This window comes from Bufo bufo, chromosome 10, assembly GCF_905171765.1.
Source record: "Bufo bufo chromosome 10, aBufBuf1.1, whole genome shotgun sequence".
In the NCBI taxonomy this organism is placed as follows: domain Eukaryota; kingdom Metazoa; phylum Chordata; class Amphibia; order Anura; family Bufonidae; genus Bufo; species Bufo bufo.
This window is the reverse complement of record NC_053398.1, coordinates 143,910,351-143,935,370: the sequence shown is the minus strand read 5'-3', so window position 1 is coordinate 143,935,370 and position 25,020 is coordinate 143,910,351. Positions and strand designations below refer to the sequence as shown.

Here is a 25,020-nt window from a genome sequence, read left to right as displayed (position 1 = left end):
GGTCACAGAGAGGCACGGAGCGTTATCATGTTAATGCTCCGTGTCTCTGCTGTATTACCCGCACGCCATCCGCTCCTGTGAAAGAGCCCTAAGAGGTGGGCTGAAGGACCCCGAGCACGCATTGTGCACTGCAAGCAGCTTCTGTTGCCTTACATAAAACTATAAAAAGCAACATAGGCGTCCTCTTATATAATGAGAACCTAGGAATAACCGATAGCACTGCCATCATTCGGGTACATTTTACTTAACGTGTACCCCCCCAACAATGAACAGAATGGCGCAGATTAACTTCATAAATCAATCCTCCCTGATATAGAGCTCCAAACCCCCTGCTTCCATTCACCAAACCATAGGTAAAATGCTGGCTGCTTGCAGCCAACACCAGGGGGCGCTCAGGGACACAGAAATAAATAGTCGCTGTATAAACCCCAAATGGAAGGAGCTTCACCACTTAGGGATTTCACCTGGAAGACAGAATGGGGCCCCTGTACTGTCTACAGGGGCCAGGCTCCATCTCCTCATCTGCAATATGTAAGAGGGGGAGAAAAAAATAAATAGGGAATTTGGAGCTCTTTAAAAAAAAATATATATATAATTTATATTTACTTTTTTTTCTATAAAAAAAGCTATTATAAAATGTATCAGCGTAGAACTTTGGCCCTAAAAAATAAAATCGACGTTGACAATTGGTGATCCAAGACTATTAAATGCCAACCAATGCTCCCCTCACACTGAATATACTTACTCGGCTCCCGATCCCCGCACCGCCGCCAGGGGTGGGGGGGCGAGTAGCCAATGATGAGCCTCCCTAGCGTCACCCGCGATGCTAGGGATGGCTCATCCCCCCCCCCCCCCCCCCCCCCCCCCGGATGTTTTCATCCGCGCATGGGGAGAAGCAGCAGCAGCGGTGCGGGGAGCCAGGTAAGTATATTCATTGTGCGGGGCCCAGGCATATGGGGGGATGGCATTTATTAGTCTTGGATAACCCCTTTAAAGTACGTTGGCAATTCCACCCAGATACGTAGAAGTATATTCACCAGCTGCTTAGCCGGGCAGACGCTCACCACGAGTACGCCAGGAAAGCTGCGTGACAAACTGCGTGTTACACAAGGCTTTCCCAGAAGTCTGAACATAAAAACATGGATAACATAGGAACAGGTCATTTTTTATGGCTACGGTGACATCTGCCGGACCCCCCCAGTCAGACAGGGTATATAGCAGGATCTACATCATGTTAGAACTGTGGCCCCCAATGACTGGTAATTCCAGGGCATGAATACAGAGTGTGTCCAGCACACGGTAAGAAGCGCAGTCTCCCAGAGACAATAGAACTGATAGTTACAGCAGTCACAACACCAGGAAGTGGAGATCCACGAAACGTGGCCGCCGTCAGGCCTCCCTCACACCAGACAAAGCTTCTTCATCGTCCTCCACCGGTCCTTTATCATGATCGCCGTGCGCAGGTGGAAAGGATAGTTCTTCAGGATTTGGGCCCATTTGCCTTCACCATATTTTTCTACTCCTGACTTGATCCAATCAGTTTCTTCTATTGTCCACTGCAAGTCCACAAAAGGAAAAAAACATAAGCGAATGTAAGCTCTGGGCATCACCCCCGCCTGCAGACAGCAGGGTATTCAGCCGGCGCCACCTGAGCGTAAAATTTGATTTTTGTACTTACCGTAACATCCCATTCTTGTTCAATTCATTGGGGGACACAGCACCAAGGGTATACGCCCAACTACCACTAGGAGGCGACGCCAGATATGAAAACCAATAGCAGTAGGAGAGAGAAACAAAAGCAGAGAACCAACATGTCCCGGACCGGGGAAGGAAAGACGAACAGCAGCAGAAATTAAAACAAGGGGTGGGATCTGTGTCCCCCAATGAATTGAACGAGAAAGGGAATTTTACGCCAAGTACAAAAATCCAAATTTTCTCGTTAATGTCATTGGGGGACACAGCACCATGGGACGTCCCAAAGCAGTCCCTGAGGGTGGGAAGGAAATCTCATGCAAAAAGAAGGATGCACAGGTGCTGGAGAACCATGTCACCCAACAGGACCAGGAGAGGCCATGAAAGGGTAGATAGAAAACTAAGGAAGTGAGCAGAGCGGACCAGGAAGAGTCCGAAGGAATAAAATTGTGGGAGACCGCCAGGATCCCAAGGACAAGTGCCTGGGAAAAAAAGCCATATGCAAGAAAGGAACAAAGGGAAACACAAGGTGGGGAAAATAAAGAAGCTAGAGGATGGGGAGCAGAGCTGGACGTCCTGCGCAAGAGCCGAGAGTTAAACAAGTGCGCACTAGAGAGCCCGAGGAAGGACCTGGAAGAACCAGGAGAGCAGCACAACCGGAAGGAGTCTGTTGGTAATGGCCTAGCGCTCTGCATATAGAAGGATGCTCCAGACAGGGCCAACAAGAAAAATTAGACCATGAGGGAACCTGGCAGGAGAGAAAATGCCTGGGAAAAGGACAGGAGCAGCCCTGAACCAAGGAAAAAAACTTCCTTGAGACAAACTTAAGGAAGACCTTGTGGACCACCCCTCGGCAAAAGGAAGGCGATTGCATAAGGCCTGGAAGCAAAAGGAACCCGACCAGTAAGAGGACCCAGCAAGGAAAAAATGCCAAATCGTCTCAAACACGGCCTGTCCGTGGCAAACACCATGTGAAGGCCAAGGTAGAGAGGACACAAGGAAGCACTGGAGGCTGAATGATGGAGAGAAAGAATAGCAAAGACTCACCATGGGAAGGGAGCGTGGGAAAAGAGAAACAGAGAAAGCAGCCAACCTCTGGGGGAGAAGGGGGTCCGCGGTAATGGCCAGGAGAAGGGAACGTAAAGACACGGTTCCCACACAAAGAGGGCGAGAATCGAGCCTCAGAAAAACTGGAACAAAATATCACTGTGAAATGTAAGACCGGAGAAATCCCTGGCCACATGAAGCCTCAGGAAAAAAAAAGGAACCAGTGACGGGCCCTGGTGATACAAGTGGGGTCTCGTCTGAGAGATGGTGGAGAAGAAGAGAGAGGACTCCAAACAGCCTAAGGAGGAACAGTTCTTAAATCGAGGAAAAGCTCCATCCAAGATCCTACGGGCACTAGACTAAAACGGATTAGCCTAGTGTCTGTAGAGAGGGTGGAGCCCACCTGGCGGGAGCCCACCTTTTTCATATCTAGTGTTGCCTCCTAGTGGTGGCTGGGCGTATACTCGTGGTGCTGTGTCCTACAATGACATTAACAAGAAAGATATATTAGGCTGGGTTTATACATTCAGCTTTTTGTTATAGTAAAAAAAAAAAAAAAAAAAAAAAAAAAAAAAAAACATTTCATCTTAAATTGCACAGATTTGTACTTGTATGTAGCACTTGCCCACGGCAGTTACATGTTTTCTCCTGTAAAAACCACATTGGCAATTGCAAAACCGTGGCACAGTTTTTACCACTACAAAAAATGCATCTTGGACAAATGCTTCTATAGCAATTCCCCTTATGAAATATTAATGAGAAACGGGAGTGGTCCAATATCAGGACAACGAAAACTACCCATGGCCTGCAGTGGATCTCAGGTGTCGGACCCCCACCGATCAGATACTAATGACCTATCCTGATAGCAATCGCTCCAGCTCTGGAGTAAACCTTGCTCGGTGCCTCTGTTGGTGTTGACTGCTGGCTCCAGCGGTGTGCCATGTCTGTATAAGGCGCTGAAACTTCCCAGTGCATTAACAGTACACGTCTTGCCTCTGCCCTGCTAGCTCTTCTGTAAGGAGTACACATGGCTGCGGTATATGCACAGTATGGAGCCGTTGGGCATGATCTAACTTGCAGGGCCTGGGACTGCCCTCGGGACACTTGAGACCTCATATGCTTCCATAATGGGAATGTTACTCTGCAATGCTAGACCTATCTGTGGCCACGAGGGAATGTTTGCACGTGTCTTAATTCCCCTAACCACAGCGTTTGGTAGCCATGAAGACCTGACAGATTGCCTTTAATGGGAACCTCTCACTTTCGTACCAAGAGTTTCCGCTGATTTAGTGCTACCTAAAGTACATGAGGCCCTGTGATCGTTGTGTAGGCACTTCCCTTATCTATGAACCAAACCTAAAGAACATATATTCACATGTATACCTAGACTGAAGAAGCAGTAGCCATATGGCAGAACTCCGTAGCACAGCCGACTTACCTTCCTCCTACCAGAACTGCTTGTACTGTTGGTAGATTTTGAAGATCCTGCAAAAAAAAAAAAAAAATTATTATACTACAATAATAAAATATATATATCAAAAGGCCTCTTACTAAATTTGCCCATCTTAAGGCCTCATTCACACGTCCGTGTTCCATGTGCTGTACGTGTTCGCCACAGACGTCCCAAATCATTTTAATGTGTGTATTCAGACATCATTTTTTTTTTTAGCACGGTCCATGTTTTTATCACGGATGCACGCTCTATTTTGTCCGTGTTCACGGATCCATCACGCCCATTATAGTCTATGGGTCCGTGAAAGCCACGAATGCCATCAGTGTTTCACGGATCATTAGGAAGAGATGCTTTGAATATTATTTTTCAGCTGTGCAGGGTCAGTGAAACACGGATGGCACATGGACAGCAAAAAACAGACACACGGATCCTTCACGGATGCATCACTGACCACCTTCTCATGGATTTGAGCACGGACGTGTAAATGAGGCTTAAAGGGGTTATCCAATACTATAAACTGCCCCCCCCCCCCCCCCATGTGCCGGGCTCCTCACAGGGAATATACTTACCATGCTCCCCGCGCCAATCCTGGCCCCCGCACCGCCGCTTCTCCCTGTACACGGATGAAAAAAATACAGGGTCGGGGGAGGGGGGGGGGGGGGACCCAATGGCAGGCGGGGATGGGCCTCCCTAGGACCACAGCTGACACTAGGGAGGCTCGTCCCCGCCTGCCATTGGCTGATCCACCCCCATCCTTGGATGTTTTTTTATCGGCGCACGGGGAGAAGCAGCAGCGGTGCAGGGACCAGGAGCAGCACAGGGTAAGTATATTCCCTGTGAGGGGCCCGGCACATGGGGGGCTGTTTATAGTATTGGATAACCCCTTTAAGTCAGCGTTTTGTTGTATGAAATGCCAGTCTTAATATATCCCACCTTGCTTATTTGATGAAGCATGACCTGTGACCTCTCTAATCGTGATTAGAACGCATCACAGCAGTGCAGAGCGTTTGAGCGGATGGATGTACTGATGTCTCAGGAGACAACGGCTTGTCCACTTGAGCGATTAAAGGGAGTGAACACAAGTGGGACAAGCCGTTAACCTCATGAGAGATCACTGCATCCATGCCCTTAATCTGCAGCTGCATTTAGGCAGGATCAGTAACAGGAGAAGTATGCATGCAAGTGTAGGACAGGAAGTGCCCAGCAGTACAGAGGATTTCAGAAAATCTTGCCAGAGCTAGAAACCTGTTTATTCTTGTGATGCAAATGAGAACAAAGTTGGGAATAGATGCAAGAGGAAGTCACAGACACGGCCCATAGCAACCAATGACGGTCCGACTTTAGTTTTACCCGAGGAATTCTGAAACTGTTAATTGGTCGCTATGGACAACAAGGACACTCTCTAAATTTTGATAAATGAGGGGCACTTTCTAGTAGGTTTTTACTGTAGCTGTGGAGCACAAGTCACTTACTCTGGAACAGATCATCCTCGTCGCTCCACGTGTCCTGCTCTTCCACAACACTTTCCTTTTCCGAGACTCGACTGCAGAGGAAACGAGATCAATACGCGCTGCCGTCAGATGGCACTTACAGCTTCCATATACACATGTACGAATGAATGAACCCTGCCTCTGCCAGCGGCTGGCTCCCAGGACTGAAGCTTGAGGACTACTTCTTAACATCATTTTAATGCACATTACATATTAATTTTTTTCAATTTTACAAAACAATTGGGCAATTGACATACTTTGTTTCCTATTTGTATGCAGCTTTTTCTGCTTGCTGTCACTGAAAGGAAACATTTATCATTCACACCCCGCCTTGATCACGCCCAAGAGGAGTTCAGCTTCTTAGGGCGCCTTCACACGCTGCAGATTTAGTTGCAGAATTTTGCGCCACTGAAAATTAGTTCCAGACATTTAAATGGATTGGCAAACACGTGGATTTCTGCGAACCGATTTTAAATCGCGGAAAACGCTGCAACAAACTCTGCAGCGTGTGAAGGCGCCCTTAGAGATCTGATAGACTGATAAATGGTGAGCCTGCATGAGCAGAAAATAATCTAGACTTAAAAGGAGGAGGCTTGAGGACATGTTAGAAAGGTAGGGGGTGTCACCTGCAGACCCCAGAACATAAGCAGAATGAAGGGGCCTCACAACCAAAGGGAAAGGAGTTGAACTGCATTACTAGGCACAGCGACGTGTGCGAGAGCTGTTTTCGGGGGTTAGTCATTTACTATCCTGATACACGCCTATATTAGTTAACGGTTAGTTGCGCCGCTATCTCCGAAGCGGTCTTAAATTTAGAACTGCCGCTGGATGCGCCAAAGTTATGAAGATGCCAACGAGTCTACGTAACTTCAGCAGATCCTCCGCCAGGTATAGGGGTTATTAAGATCGGCGTCTACAACGTTGGTCTTAATAAATGTGCCCCTTGGAGTCTCGCTAGAAAATTCACCGACATCATGAATTGTGGACCTAGCCCAGCTGAATGTAGGGATCAGTGATGGTCAGTTCGCAGTGTTCGCCACCGAACACATGCGGGCTGCCATCTCTAGTAAGGTAGACCCGTCCGGCGATGCACAGGTAAGCCCTTACCTGTGCCGGGAGCTGTTCTCGGAACTGCCTGCTCCCGGTGACTGCGTTTGATTTCAGACCGGCTCCCGACACGGGTAAGGGTTTACCTGTGCATCGCCGGATGGGCGAGTCTACCTTACGAATGTGTTCGCTGGCGAACACTGCGAAGTGGCCATCACTGGTAGGGATACCTTGCAATTAGCAAACCATTGCTTCATCCTGGAGAAAATGGACTTTAAGGGTGCATTCACATGACCGTAAGTGTTTTGCAGTCCGCAAAACACGGATACCGGCCATGTGTGTTACGCATTTTGCGGACCGCACATGGCCGGCGCTATATATAGAGAAGGCCTATTCTTTAGTTGCGGACAAGAATAGGACATGCTCCATATTTTTTGCGGGGCCGCGGAACAGAACAACGGATGCGGTCAGCACACGGTGTGCTGTCCGCATCTTTTGAAATGAATGGGTCCGCACCCCCTCTGCAAAATTGCGGATCCATTTACACGGTTGTGTGAATGCACCCTTAATCTATATAAAATAACTATTTCAAAGGGAACCTGTCACCAGCACTATGACGCCATCACTGAGGGGAGCACAGCGTAGTGACGGACCCTCTGAGGTCGGTACATGCTGAACCCCACGCTGCGAGGGAGATGGGCCGAGTGAGGCTCACTGCCCACTCCTCCTCCAGACGATGACTGACAGGTCTCCTTCCTATGTACTCTATGCACCCTTACTCCTCCGCCCGCCCGCCCCTTCCTCTCTTTCTTGATAGATAGGGCCTGGTTCATAAATAATCATCTCTGCTGGCCTTGTCAATCAAGACGAGGGAGGAGCAAGGGCGCACAGAGTGACCCGGAGGTACTTGTCCTCCATAATGAGACAACAGCGCTAATTGAAAGGCCTCATTAGCTGAGCTAGTCCTATAAGGCACGGTGTCTGACTTAACAGTGAATTTCCTGGTGACAGACTGCTTTTAATGGAAACAAAGACTGTCTCCAGTCATTGACAGCAAGCAGAAATAGAATGCTACGTGCAGCAACTCTGAAAAGAACATGACGCAACCCGACTCCTGTTTTTGAGTTGCGGGGTGCATGCCATGATCTCTTTCAGAGCCATACAGGGCTTTCTTTTCAGCCCCGTATTTGGCACTGGCTGGGGGCCACATTTAGTGCATACACTCAGACACCTCTGATGTGGTATGGCATGCATTAAGTGCTTACGCTGTTTTCCTTCTTTTGTGTGTGGCGGGCGAGTTGAACAGTCTTCGGATGGCGGCACTGCTGCGCTTCTGTTGCTGGGGCGGCTTCGGACTCTCCTCCTTAGGTTTCTCTTCCTCTTCACTTTCCACTTGACTGTCCTGGTCCATGACCAACTGGTGGAGAGTCAAGCATTTCCCCTGTACCTTCTCATTTAGGACTGAAGCCTCCTCTCTGGGGGAGCAAGCACGGTGGCTCTTACTGTTTTGCGTGTTATTAGAGACACTTGGCAGATAGGCGGTTTCCCTACAGAAGTCTGTCTCACAAAGGTGTCTGAATTTAACATCAGGGTTGTCATCTTGACAGAGTAATAAGAACTTAGATCTCATAGCAGACAGGCTATAAGTAGGACCACAGTCTACTTCTGACCTATAAGGACAAGAAGGACATACAGCTCATGAATCCCCACGGCCTCATCACGGAGGTCTTCAACCATGCCGAAATTAAAAGGGTTTCAGGATACGTCATCAATATCAGATCAGCTGTGTGTGGAGGCCGCGGTCACTTCTTCGCAGCTCACCAAGCACTCAGCCCCATTCACTTGAACGTGACGTCACTGGCCTTGGAAGAGGCCACAGTCTCCCCAGAAAACCGCAGACTCTTCAAACAGCTGATCGGCAGGGGTGTCTGGAGTCGACCCCCCTTTAAAGGGCTTGTACAGGATTAGAAAAACATGGCATAATGGGATCTTTACACTGAAATGTATCGCCTTCATTGTTATAGCTTGACTATACATACCCAATGTCCTTTGCTGAACTGGTGACATCACTGCTCTGGGACACCAAGATCCGAGACTCAAGATCTGGTGTCAAGGAATCTTCCTCTAAAGACAAAACGTTTCCCAAACTCTGCTCAGGCTGCTTATCGGAGGCGAGATGTTCCTTGCACTTCCCATTTAAATCTGCAGGTTCTTTCTGTGCAAGCTTAAAACAGGAACCAAAGTTAGTAAGGCTAAGTCAGGATAATTCTCATCTTAAAGGGAACCTGTCACCAGGATATTGGGTATAGAGCTGAGGACACTGGTTGCTAGATGGCCGCTAGCACATCCGCAATACCAAGTCCCCATAGCTCTGTGTGCTTTTGTGTAAAAAAAAAACGATTTGATACATATGCAAATTAACATAAAAGAGTCATATCTTACTTGTGTGACCAGAGAAGAGTCATATTTTCAAGCTCTGACTCCTCTCAGGTTAATTTGCATATGTATCAAATCGGTTTTTTTACACAATAAAAGCACACAGAGCTATGGGGACTGGATATTGTGGATGAGCTAGCGGCCATCTAGCAACCCGTGTCCTCAGCTCTATACCCCAAATCCTGGTGACCGGTTCCCTTTAAACCTAATTTATATCCAGATATCAATAAAATCTTCCAAGGAATCTGGAAAGTTCCTTCCAAACAATATTAAGCTGTCCATATACATTCGATCTATGTCGGCCGAACACGCGGCTCGTGTCAGGGCAGGGAAGGATCAACTGCCTGATCCTTTTGTCCTCAAGAGAGGTGTCTGTCAGCGGCTTTCTACCCTCTCCCTAAATCTGTCCGTTTTTACGAGTGCCACTCTCTTCACTGCTTACCTGTTCGCCGTTGACATAGGACGCAGCAGCTGTCATTACACTGCCCCGCCGCTGCGTCCCAGCCACGATCTCTTCAAACAGCTGATCGGTGTGGTGCCTGGAGTCAGACCTCCGCTAGTCTAATAACAATGACCTATCCTGAAGATAGCTCGTCAATGAGAAAACCGGAAAAACCCCTTGTCCATAAAATAAAAGGCCTTGCCTATAAATAATTACAAGGGGGAAAGTCCGGTCTTCTTGCTGTAATATCCCTTTAGGATTAGGCACTTTTTGCTTCAGAACATTGAAGGGGTTGTCCCACGAAAAATATTCTACAGTTTTCAAACCAGCCCCTGGATCTGAATACTTTTGTAATTGCATGTAATTAAAAATGTATTATAGCTACGGAGTTATTAAATAAAATCTATCTGTATAGCGCCACCTGCTCTCTATTCTTTTTCTTATTTCTTTGACCTGCTCACTAAAGTGGCCGCACATGCTCAGTTTCATCCTTCAACTGCTTCCTGAGCTGTGATAGGGAGAGAGCTGCAGCAGTGTGGACACGCCCCCTGACCTGTGATAGGGAGAGAGCTGCAGCAGAATGGACACGCCCCCTGAGCTGCGATAGGGAGAGAGCTGCAGCAGAATGGACACACCCCCTTAGCTGCAGCAGAAAAGACACTCCCCATGAGCTGTCAGCTTAAAATAAATCTAGATGTGGAGATCTCTGGATCCATGTGAGGTCCAGGGCTGGTTCTAGCTTTGTTAGAAAGGTATCGGCATGTACTATATGATGTCATATTTTGTCATTTTTTACATTAGTCATGGGATAACCCCTTTAACATTTATAAGACACAGGGATGAATGGATCTATTAGATACTGTTAACCACTTACAGTCAGCAAGAAGGATGGAATATTCTGAATCTGGCTCTCAAACATATCGTAAACCTTGTCTTTGATTGTAGACAAGGAAAAATTGGCAATCAATGGATGTTTTATGTTCCGCTCCTGGATGATATGCATCAGATCTGCCCGCAGCTGCTGAAAGAAGACACAGTCGCTGTCAGAAGAGCTATAGACATACTAATAGTTACGGGAACATGTGTGTAACCGCCCCAGTCACCTGAATAGGATTGTCAGAAATCAATTCAGATGTACGGAACAGATTTTCAGTCACAAAGTCCTGCAACAAACCAGCCACACATTTTATGCTTCAGAGTTTTTGCAGAGTGCGGATGAGATTTCTCTTTCAGCTTTATTTTTATTTAGTTATTAGTTTTTGGTATGCAATGTGTTTTCTATAATCCAATGTCTCAAAATAAACATAGGTTCCATAGAAATCATATAGAAATATCTCTGTATATGAAAGTAGGAAATGACTGCAATCAGCCAACATCTATATAGCCTGTATACAAAAAAGAATAAAAAATAATGAAACTAAAAACTCTCTCCTGCGCTTTAAAAGTGCAATTCAGTATGGTGGAGATCCCAAAGAGACCAGATCGTCAAGAACCTGTCTGCACTGCCATGCCATAAGGCCGTATAGTATTCTAGAGAAGAAAGGCCCTGAACACTGGAGTAATAATCTGCTTCAGGCCGAATGCACACGCCGTGCGCTTCATGCCGCCGCTGCACTACAGTAATACACTGGTATGATCTATGACTGTGTGGACGTACCCTGAGATGAACCCACATGATGATAGGATCTAACTGTATCATAAATCACTATAAGCAGTCAGGTCAGGGGGAGCTGCAGCCGACACGCGGCTCACGTTTCCCAGACAGAGTACACGGTGGTGTGAATCAGCCCTTAGTGGCGGCGGCGCCTGGTACCATCCCAGGTGTATAAGGCTGAGCTGCAACAACAGACAAAGTCAGTACTAAGTATGGAGCTGTGCCTGGAAACTATGAATGATCCCCTTCACTTAGCTGAGGGTGGGGGTGCAGTGAATCCCCCCCCCCCCCACTGTTCTGATATTGATAGCCATCAATCTTCTAGTCCTGGAAAACCCCCTATAAATCTTGGAGTTCTCCCACAAAACGCATAGGTGGTAAAGGGATTAGACCATGACAATCATGAGACAACCCCTATAACAGGGATGTTCAACCTGCGGCCCTCAAGCTGCTGTAGAACTACAACTGTCCAGGCGAGCCGGGAGCTGGAGGGCCGCAGGTTGGGCACGCCGGCCCTATAAATATTAAACCATGACAGAACTTCTCTAAAACATCTGTTAAAGTAAGAACAGGTGTGGTCACGAAGAAACGATACAGTGACATCTCTCCAAAAGACTACTAGCCTTATCCAGAACAGAAGTTCGGAGACAACTTTTCAGCTCTGCCACATCTTCTTGGAGAAGACCATCCTCTCTTCCTTCCTCCAGAAGGACACAATTCCACATTGGGCGGTCGCATCATTAAGCATTCACGGTACTGGCTGCTACTCACTCTTGTATTTCTGGTGTTCGCAATGTGCTTCTTGAGGACGCTCTTGGCTCTGCTGAACTGCTGCTTCTGTATACAGGCAACCACCGCCTGGAAAAGACGACAAGACCGTCGTGAGGAACAGGGCAGAAGCTTGGAATAATGATAGTGCACTGGGTTACACCTTCTGAACGTAAACCTTTCCATTTACTGACAGCAAGCAAAGATTTTATAAGTGTGTGGAACTCATACATCAGTCAGAGTTGGACAAAAATTATTTTGCGCACTCTGTGCACCAGTCCAGCATCCATAGCCTTAACGGGGTATTCCCTTCTCAGACAATGGGGGCATATCGCTAGGATATTCCCCCATTGTCTGCTAGGTGCGGGTCCCAGAGGTGGAACCTGCCCCTACAACGAAAACGGAGCGGGGAGGACCCCGGATTTCGCAGGGTCCGTCCACCACCAAGCGCTGCTCCTATAGAAGTGAATAGGAGTGCACCGCGCACGCGCGGCCCCTGCTCCCATTCATTTCTATGGGGCAGACGGAAATAGCCGAGCCAGCGCTCGCCTAATTTCGGCAGCCTCATAGAAATGAATAGAGGGCGGCTGCGCATGCGCAGTGTGAACTCCGTTCATTTCCCCGCTTCGTTCTCATTGTAGGTGCGGGTCCCAGAGATGGGAACGAACCTAACAGACAATGGTAGCATATCCTAGCGATATGCCGCCATTGTCTGAGATGGCAAAACCCCTTTAAATGGGGGCATATCGCACCTCTCCTTAGAACGGAGCCCACAAAGTGCCTGAGGGCACATCGGGCATGCGCGGCCATCCTCCATTCATTTGTATGGGAGTGCCGAAAATAGCTGAGCAGCATGCTTGGTTATTTTCGGAAGTCCCATTGAGATTAATGGGAAGCTTACTGCGCAAATGCAGCCACCGCTCTATTCACTTCTATGGGGCTTACAGAAATAGCCGAGCACTGGCACTCCCACAGAATTGAATGGAGGGCGGCCACATCACTTTGCAGGTTCCGTTCTAAGGATAGGTGCCACCTATGGGACCTCTACCTATCAAACATTTGGGGGTATATCCTAGCGATATGCCCCTCAATGTCCAAGAGGAGACAATCCCTTTAACCCCTTATGGACCGGGTTCATTTTCACCTTCAGGACCAGGCCATTTTTTGCAAATCTGACCAGTGTCACTTCATGTGGTGATAACTTTAAAACGCTTTGACTTATCCAGGCCGTTCTGAGATTGTTTTATCGTCACATATTGTACTTCATGTGGTAAAATGGAGTAAAAAAAAAATCATTTTTATTTATTTTTAGTTTCCAAGTTTCAATTTCTCTACTTCTATAATACATATTAATACCTACAAAAATAGTTATTACTTTACATTCCCCATATGTCTTCTTCATGTTTGGATCATTTTGGAAATTACATTTTATTTTTGGGGGATGTTACAAGGCTTAGAAGTTTAGAAGTAAATCTTGAAATTTCTCAGAAATTTTCAAAAAACAACTTTTTAAGGACCAGTTCAGGTCTGAAGTCCCTTTGTGATAAAAACCACCCAAAAATGACGCCATTCTATAAACTACACCCCTCAAGGTATTCAAAACTGATTTTACAAACGTAGTTAACCCTTTAGGTGTTCCCGCAAGAATTAATGGAAAATAGGGATACAATTTCAAAATTTCACTTTTTTGGCAGATTTTCCATTTTAATATATTTTTTCCAGTTACAAAGCAAGGGTTAACAGCCAAACAAAACTCATTATTTATGGCCCTGATTCTGTCGTTTACAGAAACACCCCATATGTGGTTGTAAACTGCTGTATGGCCACACGGCAGGGCGCAGAAGGAAAGGAATGCCATACGGTTTTTGGAAGGCAGATTTTGCTGGACTGGTTTATTTACACCATGTCCCATTTAAAGCCCCCTGATGCACCCCTAGAGTAGAAACTCCAAAAAAGTGGCACTATTTTGGAAACTACGGGATAAGGTGGCAGTATTGTTAGTACTATTTTAGGGTACATATGATTTTTGGTTGCTCTATATTACACTTTTTGTGAGGCAAAGTAACAAAAAATAGAAATTCTGAAATTTCATCTCCATTTGCCATTAACTTTTGTGGAACACTTAAAAGGTTAACAAAGTTTGTAAAATCAGTTTTGAATACCTTGAGGGGTGTAGTTTCCAAAATGTGGTCACTTTTTGGAGTTTCTACTCTAGGGGTGCATCGGGGGGGGGCTTCAAATGGGACATGGTGTCAAAAAACCAGTCCAGCAAAATCTGCCTTCCAAAAACCGTATGGCATTCCTTTCCTTCTGCGCCATGCCGTGTGCCCGTACAGTAGTTTACGACAACATATGGGGCATTTCTATAAACTACAGAATCAGGGCAATAAATATTGAGTTTTGTTTGGCTGTTAACCCTTGCTTTGTTATGAGAAAATATGAATTAAAATGGAAAATTTGCCAAAAAATAGCTGTTTTGGCACTGTTTTTATTTTTTATTATTTACAACGTTCATCTGACAGGTTAGATCATGTGCTATTTTTATAGAGCAGGTTCTTACGGGCGCGGCGATACCTAATATGTATACTTTTTTTTATTTATTTAGGTTTTAAACAATAATATTTTTTAAACAAAAAAAAAAAAACGTTTTAGTGTCTCCATAGTCTGAGAGCCATAGTTTTTTCAGTTTTTAGGCGATTGTCTCAGGTTGGGTATCATTTTTGTGGGATGAGATGACGGTTAGATTGGTACTATTTTGGCGTACATGCGACTTTTTTGATCACTTTTATTACCTTTTTTGGGAAGTAAGGTGGGCAAAATTTCAATTTCCTCATAGTTTTTATTTTTTTTATTTTTATGGCGTTCGTGCGGGGAAAGTAACATGACCGTTTTATAGATCAGGTCGTTACGAACGTGGCGATACCTAATATGTGTAGTGTATTTTATTTTTGTAATTTTTATTCAGTGATAAGTGTTTTTTTTTATCTTAACTTTTTTTCGCTTTTTTTTTTTTTTTGACCCAGACCCACTTGGTTCTTGAAGATCCAGTGGGTCTGATGTCTGTATAATACAGTACACTATATAGTGTATTGTACTGTATTTTACTTACACTTGAACAGATCTCTGCCTTTAGCACAGATCTGTTCAGCACCATGGACAGCAGGATGCCTGAGAAGGCGTCCTGTTGCCATGGGAACTTTCCTAGTCTGCCACAACTGAGCAGATAGGGAAGGGGAAGGAGGGGGGCTCCCTCCCTCTGTGACACCATCCTGTCTGGAGGCTGCAAAGGCACAGCAGCCCCCCGATGGGAGAGGGAGGGAGCTCCCTGACTGTTAACCTCTGCTCTTCCATACAGCTGTCCGTATGGACCGCGGTATGGAAAAGGTTGAACGGCTGACATCACAGCACAGATGTCAGCCGTTTATACCAGAGTGTCAGCAATGTGCTGACACACTGGTATACCCACTGGACGCCAATGAATATTCAAGAGGAGGCGGGCGGGAGATCGCCTCCCGTACACCCCCCCCCCCCCCCCTGCATAAAATCATTCAGGGGTTTCAGCATTTTAAAGTTTCTGATCCCCGCGGTCAAGGACCGCGGGGATCAGAAACTGCAGAAAGCGCTGCAAACCACAGGTCTGAATTGACCCCTCGGCATTGACCCAAGATGCCTCAGCGCTGTCACCATGTCTGCAGACATGGTGACAGTTTAATGCCATGACGTGTATACTCGTCATGAAGCGCTAAGTAGCAGTGCTCCATGACGAGTATACTCGTCATAGGTCGGGAAGGGGTTAAAGCGCCGAACAGAAAAACACTACATGCTACAGGGAGACATCCGGTGTTAAAACTGACGCACCAGATGCCAGAAACGATGCAGTAGAAACCCACAGGATCTGTTCTGGCATCAGTTTCCCTACGGCATTCCTGTACCAAACACACGTATACAAGTTCTCTTCTCTATTTTTGCGCTGCTGCATTCAAAGACCCAAAACATTAGTATTTTTACGTGAGGGATTTTTATCTATGCACGATGAGCGAGTTTTCGTTGGTGCCATTTTAGGCTACATACCGGTACGTATTTTAATATTGATTTTCATTACATTATCTTGGACAATGGAATGAAAAAAATAAATAATAATAATCATTTTGGTGCAAGTGAAAAATGGCAATCTTTTGGGGGCGAGGGTTGTATGTCCCTCTAGAGGACTTGAACATGCCATCTTCTGATTGCTCAGTCACCGTATAACTGACACAATGCCTTATCAGCCCTAGTGACCTGTACATGGCAGGCTTAGATGCTCCTGACATGTCTGGTTTATTAGCTCCGTGCATCCCCCATGTAATAACAATTCTGGAACATCTGTTCTTATGGCTCTATGTTGTGCCATTCCTTTATTATTCCTGCTAGAAGTTATGAATAAATTACTAGCAGTCTGCAGTAAAGGTACAGAGGGGTTCCTGTGGCAGACATGGGATTAAAGAGGACCTCTCCCCACTCCTGACATGTTTTAATAGCTTCATGCATTCCCCATGTAATAACAATCCTGGTTCATCTATTCTTATGGCTCTATGTTGTCCCATTCCTTTCTTATTTCTGCTAGAAGTTATAAATGAATTGCTAGCAGTCTGCAGTAAGGGTACAGAGGGATGGCAACCAGTTGGGGGTTTGTACCTGCACAGACTGACTATGACAGCACGGATTGGATAGAGTCAGTCTGTGCATGTACACAGCCCCAACTGGTGACCTCCTCTCTGTACCCTTACTACAGACTGCTAGCAATTAATTTATAACTTCTAGCAGGAATAATAAAGGAATGGCACAACATAGAGCCACAAGAATAGATGTTCCAGAATTGTTATTACATGGGGATTGCATGAAGCTATTAAAACAGACATGTCAGGAGAGGTCCTCTTTAAGCCCCTGTCTGCCACAGGAACCCCCTTGGCACCTCAATATCCCATTGTGGGGAATTGGAGGTATAGAGGAAGCTTCTTTCCACAGCACTGAAAGCTTATAAGCATGCGCTATCACCGTGCAGTCCATCTATGACGCGGTGTGGAAACTACATACTTCCAGTGCCAGACATGTGGGGCGCAGGAAGGGGTTAAACAACTGTAGGAGAACCAATTTGCAATAAAAAGAATATAAAACCTACTGCCTCTTTAAGCATTTGCTGATTTGTATTGATGAGATCAGCAGGAAAGGTCTTCTCCTGGTTCATTGAGTCCAATATTCCAACAGCCGTTTCGAGCGGCGTCTCGTTCTCGTTTTCATCAAACCTACAATCTGAAGATACAGAGAAGGACTTCATGATGGGTATCACCAGTCCATAACAAGTCTGCACGCAGACGACTCACATGGATATCCAGAAAGCTGGGAGCCCGGCGCTGCTGTGGATTTTTGTATTAGACAATCTGCATCTGAAACTCAGATTTCCGATTTTCATGCGACAAATCCAACACCGTACCAGCCGAGTAAGATGACATTTTTCGCATGGAAATTGACATGCGGAGTAGAATCTGAAATCCGCAGCCTGTGAATTGATTTTTTGCGGATTTTCAGAGCAGGTTTCACCCTTTACAACGCAGAGTGAGACCAGGGGCAAATCCGCCTCAAATCCAAAAACCGCAAGTAACAGAAGTGGATTTTGGCGCGGAATTGAAACGACACTGCTATGTGCATGTGACCTGGAGGCAGATTTGCTTTCAATATAATCTAACTCTACTCACTCCCTGTGTGAGCGTGATCCTGCGTTCTGTACCCCGCTCGTCTTGTCGGAGCACGCGGCATTGTCACGATTGATAATGCTATGTGCCTCTTCATGACCTTACTGCTACACGATTATACCGACATAAAGCTGTCAGTATGATTCTGTAGTGAAAAGCATGCAGAGGCACATAGCATTATCAATCATGTTAATTAGTGCTGTATCTGAACCCGATTAGTTAACAATATAGCCGCACCGTAAAACGTATGGGCTCCGCTGAGGACTTTGCGAACTTGTGGCACGTATTGGCTTTGTTAATGAGGCAGGAAGCCGAGTTCAGCTTTGGATTTTGACACTGTAATTTATGCAAAAAAAACGAAGTGTCACGTCATGGACGCGACACGAAGCAAGTCTCGCGATATTTGCCGCGAGTTCGCAAAGACCTCAGCAGAGCCCACACATTTTACAGTAGGACGGAGGCTATATTGTTAACGAAGTTTACAAACTAATTGGGTTCGCTCAACCCGCTCAACACTAACGATAATGCCGTGCGCTCCTGCAAGACAAGCCGGGTCCAGAGCGAAGGATAACGCTCACACACGGAGCTCGATTACCGCAATGGACTCGCTCGTCTGAAAGAGCCCTAACAGAATGAACATGATGTGGATTTCAAAGGGGTTGTGCACTAGTTTCAGGACCTCTCAGACTGGGGAGGATCTGCGTTGGTGATCATACTTACCACATCCGGGCACTGGGTCCCGGGCCCGCGACCTCCCCGCCACTGGGTCCCGGGCCCGCGACCTCCCCGCCACTGGGTCCCGGGCCCGCGACCTCCCCGCCACTGGGTCCCGGGCCCGCGACCTCCCCGCCACTGGGTCCCGGGCCCGCGACCTCCCCGCCACTGGGTCTCGGGCCCGCGACCTCCCCGCCACTGGGTCCCGGGCCCGCGACCTCCCCGCCCTACACTGCTTTGTCTCAGATCCCTCCATGCACATTTCTGTTCTGAGGCAGATGCAGCCAATTAATGGCCGCAGCAGTGACCTGCTCCCCTTGCGTCATGTGACCATTTGACATGGCGCACAGGAAGCAAAGGCCAGTGACTGGCTGCATCTGCGTAAGACCAAGAGTTTACATGGAAGGACCTAAGACAAGCAGCGGAGGGCTGGGAGAGAATGAGCCGGCACCAGCGGACCAGGTAAGGCTACTTTCACACCAGCCTTTTTTCTGGATCCGTCATGGATCAGCAAAAACGCTTCAGTCATAATAATTCCACTTGTCTGCATCCGTTATGAATGGATCCGGTTGTATTATCTCTAAAATGACCAAGATGGAGCCGGCACCAAAACCGTTGTAAGTGAATGGGCGCCGGATCGGTTTTCTTTTGTGTCTGAGAAAACGGATCCGTCACCACTGACTTACATTGTGAGTCATGACGGCTCCCTCTCGCTCTGCATCCCAGGGCGTACTCAGAAACACTGCTTGCAGCGCTTTTGTGTGCGTCATGGGAACGCAATGAAACGAAATGTATTCTGGTGACTCCGTTCCCTTCAGTCACGTTTTGTCCCTATTGACAATGAATAGGGACAAAACGGAAGCGTTTTCCTCCAGTATTGAGATTCTATGACGGATCTCAAGAGAGACGCGAGTGTGAAAGTAGCCTTAGTATGATCTACAGCGCAGGTCCTGCCCGTCTGAGAGGTCTGGAAATTCGTGCACAACCCCTTTAAAATTAGCGCAGCATTCACTACTGCACAGCCCGTGATTGGGGTGTAAAACGCCTGAGTCACATCAACTGCTGGAGGAACGGCAGCAAAGAATTCAGAATCCTAAACATGTCTGAAGAACAACTCTGAGGGCACTGGGGCGTACCTTCCCCCCCCCAAAAAAAAATAAAGAGCATTCTGTAAACTGCCTTGACTCACCGAGATCCCCTCCTTCTTCAACACAGGACAGGAGCTGCATTATACGTAGAACCTGGGAGTTCTGCTCCACGGACTTCAGACGTCGCTGCATTAATACTAGAAATAAGAGAAACAAAGGCCATCAATGACATATAGTCGCGGTCGGACGACAACAGGCACGTAGGATATGAAACCCGCCCCATCACCTGCCAACATATGAAGGGACCCCGACTGTCCTCCGATTCACTTTCAGTTCTCTCGGGTGCAATTCCAAACTTAGGCTCTATTCACACTGTCAGTGACCAGAGAGCAGAAGAAAACCCTCTTGGGGCCTGTAGATCCATTTAAAGGGACAGTCCAGGTTGTTTTATGATAGAACTAACCTATCAGGAACCAGTTAAAATAATGGTAAACTCCCCTTAACACCCCCTGCCGATCCAGCGTCACCGCTCTGTCCGCTCCCCAGGGGTGCCGCCGCAGCGTGTTGTCTTGGCTACAGCAGTGACATCCCGTTCACTGCTGCAGCCAAACACTGGCCTCTGTGGTGTACCGTAGGAGACTGCTAAGATCAGCGATTGACTGCGGCGGTATATGAGACGTCACCCAGCAGCCAAAACAATACACCGCGGCTGCAGCAGCCCAGGGAAGAGGATGGAGCCGGATCGGCAGGGCCACCGTAAGGTACGTTTTTCATTATTTTAAACAGACTCCCAGAAGAGTAGAACTACGACTCGGAGGATCCCTTTAATGGCCACAAGACCTTAGGCCTCTTTCACACGGGAGTCGCATGTGAGGGCCGGACAAAATGCGGGTGCGTTGCGGGAAAATGCGTAATTTTTCTGCGCGGGTGCAAAGCGGTTTAATGCGTTTTTCACGCCCGTGAGAAAAATCGGCATGTTTGACAGAAGTTCGGGTTAGGTGTTGTGTAGATTTTATTATTTTCCCTTATAACATGGATATATAATGGAAAATAATAGCATTCTTATACAGAATGCTTAGTAAATTAGGGATGGAGGGGGTTAAAAAAAATTTTTTTATAATAATTAAACTCGCCTCATCCACTTGTTCGCACAGCCCGGCTCGTCGTCTTTCTTCTTCTTTGAGGACCTGGGAGAAAAAGGACCTTTGGTGACATCACTGCGCTCATCACATGGTCCATCCCCATGGTGACGGACCATGTGATGAGCTGATGAGCACAGTGACGTCACCAAAGGTCCTTTTTCTCCCAGGTCCTCAAAGAAGAAGAAAGACGACGGGCCGGGCTGCGCGAACAAGTGGATGAGGCGAGTTTGATTATTATTTATTTTTTTAACCCCCTCCATCCCTAATTTACTTAGCATTCTTTATTAAGAATCCTATTATGAAACTAATAATGATCGGGTCCCCATCCCGATCGTCTCCTAGCAACCATGCATGAAAATCGCACCGCATCCGCACTTGCTTGCGATTTTCACACAGCCCCATTCACTTCTATGGGGCCTGCGTTGCGTGAAAAACACCGCTCATGTGCACAGCCCCATTGAAGTGAATGGATCCGGATTCAGTGCGGGTGCAATGCGTTCACATCACGCATTGCGCCCGTGTGAAAGGGGCCTTAAGGTCTTACGTGCTCTTGTATGCAAGTAATTCTCTACTACGTTAGGCAGTGGCTATAAATTAGTCTCCCTTACTAAAAGAATCGCCGCACACGTTGTTAGTCATTTAGGCAAAACCTATTTAGCGGATATATCTGATCCTGGAAAAGCGGGGTGACGTGATACCGCCGTTACCCACCTTTGTCAGCAAATTTACCTACTTATTTCGCGATACAACTTCTCTAGAAACAGTAAGACGATGTTCACACACAGCAGACAAAATTCAGAAATTAGAAAAAATATATAAATTGGAGCAACCCAGGCCATGGTTTGCCTTGTGGCCAAAGCAGCCAATCACAGTGCAGCTTCCATTTCTGAAGAGCAGACTATGAAATGAAAGCTGCGCTGTGATTGGTTGCTATGGGTGACAGTTACACAGATCTGCCCCATAATGCTCCGGGTATGCTTCAGAAGGACAAATTAATACGTTGGACGGAACCAAGTTGAGGGGGGGGGGGGGGGGGGGGGTAAATAAAGAAAAAAACAGTGACTTCTATCCCATATCCGGACATCATCAAAGTAAACATCCAAGGAGCGCCCCTCTTTCGGCATCACCTCGTAAAGCAGTCCTGCAGGACATGACATCCACTCACTTGACACGATATCCCGTATCTGGACGAAATCCTCATTACGGCGGTTCTTGAAGGCATCCGCGTAAAGCTGGAAGAAGTATTCCAGCACCCACTGGTTTACCACAGGCTCCAGAGCCCACGGGCCACAGTCGTCAGAGCTCCCCTCCATTCTGTTCTCCAAAATTCGCCGCGAAATGGTCCCGCTTCCGGGGGTGGCGTCACGTGACTTGGAAGGCCACAGTCGCCATGATGGGAAGGGCGGAAACAGATATTCTGACTCTTATTAGCTATATTTTTGTGGTATTTAAAAAACGGATGACCCTGTATATACGGATAAACCAACGAATACGACACAAAAACGCAATTTTATTTTTTTGTTCTTCATATTACAACATGCCAAGGTTTACACAGCATTTGCAAGCCTTGTTCAAAAGAACGCCCCCAAACGACAGGACCGCCCATTTATAGATTCATAAACCACGCCCCGTTTTTTGTTGATTGTATTATATATATATATATTATTTTTTTTTTTTTTGAAGGTTGTACTATAAACATGGCTGCCTCCTGTGTGCCCCGAATTCTCTGATAATAGCTGAACAGAATTTAAAAAATAACCATAAAACCAGCTTTTGTGCCCCAAAAAAATTTGACAGATGAGACGACATCAGGCCTCTCAATTTTTAAGTTGCCGTGATGTCCGTCTGTCCACGTAGGACACAACCCTGGTGACCACCACAGACAAATCCCTCCAATGGTCTCCAGGTCCTTGTTCTGTGAGACACGGAGCTTTGATTTTCTGTGCAGAAAAATTGAGGTGTGAATTGCTCTATTGACTCCTATGGGTCCATGTACAGTCCGCTGCGCACACACATAGGACATGGCCGAAAACCACGGCCTCCTGAATCAGGCTTGAGCCATAATTGTGTGCGGCCAGGTGTATGACTACTACATTTCACCTTTTTATCCACATACAGTTCGCTTTTTGACCAACATTTTATTATTTTCTGTCCTTTTTATTTTTTCCTCCATTCCAGAGATGCTTTCAGAATTCTGCTGGTTGCCATGGGAAACAGACAGCAGTTTATTTCCGCTGTGTGGTCGGACATGTAGCCTAACAGCTTAAAGGGGTATTCCGGGAAGCCATCACTAGTTCATGGTTCTGGTTTATACTTTAGAAATCGTTAGCCCCCGTAATAATAAAAAAGGGGGAGATTTATCAAAACTGCTGTAAAGGAAAACTGGCTTAGTTGCCCATAGCAACCGATCAGATTCCACCTTTCAATATGATTTCCTTTGGAAAATGAAAGGATAAATCTCCCCGTAAGAAAATAATTCATTTTTTTGACATATCTTGACTATTATGCAAATAGCCAGTCGCCCTGTGGAGTCAGCGTACGCCCGGTTTCATACTGGTGACGTATCACCTACATCAGCGATCTCCAACCGCCGGGCCGTGCGCCAATAATGGGGGGTCTACCGGACCCTGGAGTTGAACAGCGGGAGCTATTGGCTCTTGTGCCCTGCTGTTTAGCCTCATAGGCTGAGGGTCGTCAGGTCCGAGGCCTATGATGCAGGATGGTCGCAATCAGTGACGGTCAGTTCGCAATGTTCGCCAGCGAACACATGGGGGCTGCCATCTTTAGTAAGGTAGACTCACCCGTCCGGCGATGCACAGGTGAGCCCTTACCTGTGCCTGTGCCAGGAGCCGGTCTGAAATCAAATGCAGTCGCCGGGGGCCTTCATCGGGCTGTTCTCGGAACTGCCTGCTCCCGGTGACCGCATTTGATTTCAGACCGGCTCCCAGCACAGGTAAGGGCTTACCTGTGCATCGCCGGACGGGTGAGTCTACCTTACTAAAGATGGCAGCCCGCATGTGTTCGCTGGCGAACACTGCGAACTGACCATCACTGGTCACAATGACATCAATACGACCTCTTACGCCAGGTCACGGGTAGTATAATTTATGACATCGAATAAATATAGATTGGCACTCTAACAGTCGGGGCCACCAGGAAGCCATCTGAATAAAAGATCAAAATTTATTAAAAATATCAAGGATAAAAATACAAAAGATAAAAATATAAATCTTTACAGATGTGAAAGATGCAACAATTGCAAAAACACATCATGCTTAAAAAAAACTGAATCAATTCCACACAGAATACATTCACCTCTTCTAGCGTCATCTATATTATCCAATGCCCCCGTTCAAAACAATACATCGGTAGGACTGACAGATCCCCCAAAGTCAGAATAGATCAGGAATAAGGATGTATCAAAGGATTGGAACAAGGGCTGAGCCGTCCTGTATATCTTTCTTTGAGTATTATGACATCATCATGCCGCCAGAGACCCGGCGACTGTTTGTGTTGTGATGCAGGATTGCAGGGTGGTCGTAACCATGGAAACGAGCCGTGTATAATGTGATGGAAAAATTAATAAAGACAGCAAAGGAGGCAATATGGAGAATCACAATACATTAGTAAGTGCCTTGTATTAACTTTCCCTACATGATAAATGCTATTTGCTGAAGTGAGAGGACCCCTTTAATGACTGGGACCTAAATGGGTACGGTCATGGTGGAGCGATATGATTTGGCCTTTGTATAGTGTTATTATTGGTAATGTCGGCCCCTGATTCTGCAATATGCACTTTATTGTGTTTTGTTATGCACCTTCCCATAGGAAACAATGCACCGGTCGGAAGTGCGAATAAGAACTTTACTCATTTATTTAGCCATTGAGTATCAAAGACAATGGGAGCAAGATGAGAAGAAAAAACAACAGAGCAGAAAAACTGGACAAGTATTTTTTTTATTGCCCCTTGTCAATTTTACACAGTATATGTGATAACTGTACATGAATTTGCCCTGTAAAGCGCTGCTGACCAGCACCTGTGTATTGATGTCATTTTTATGTACTTTTATTAATAAAAATGAATTAAGAAAAACATTTCCTATAATAATCTCTGTACCACGTCGCACGTGACCTTTGACACTGCCGGGTTTTGCCCTTCTCAAAAATGGCTTTTGCGCTTCACGCTTTTTGACGTATATTCTAATTCGTCAATGGCCTGAAGCCAGCGGCGTCCGTGATTGGTCGGCCAATCCCACGCGTTCGGCCTTCCCAAAGGTGATTGGTTGTCACCTAGGCGACCGCGCCTGAGTCCAGGAGC

General features: G+C 46.6%; 1 protein-coding gene across 2 annotated transcripts; it reads right to left on the bottom strand.

The window, feature by feature from the left end:
- Positions 1 to 926: 926 nt before the first annotated feature.
- Positions 927 to 22,033, bottom strand: TERF2 (telomeric repeat binding factor 2). Of its 2 annotated transcripts, none has more exons than XM_040409697.1 (10): positions 21,868 to 22,033; positions 19,662 to 19,757; positions 17,188 to 17,318; positions 12,033 to 12,119; positions 10,482 to 10,628; positions 8,769 to 8,953; positions 7,995 to 8,399; positions 5,665 to 5,735; positions 4,178 to 4,224; positions 927 to 1,556 (listed from the first exon to the last, which is right to left on the bottom strand). In XM_040409697.1, the coding sequence occupies exons 1-10, from the start codon at positions 22,013 to 22,015 to the stop codon at positions 1,401 to 1,403; spliced, it is 1,473 nt and encodes a 490-aa protein (XP_040265631.1). In that variant the 5' UTR covers positions 22,016 to 22,033; the 3' UTR covers positions 927 to 1,400. The 2 variants fall into 2 exon arrangements, with proteins under 2 accessions (XP_040265631.1, XP_040265632.1); XM_040409698.1 differs by lacking the exon at positions 7,995 to 8,399 and adding an exon at positions 5,940 to 5,945 and having other exon boundaries at positions 929 to 1,556; positions 5,665 to 5,738.
- Positions 22,034 to 25,020: the final 2,987 nt, after the last annotated feature.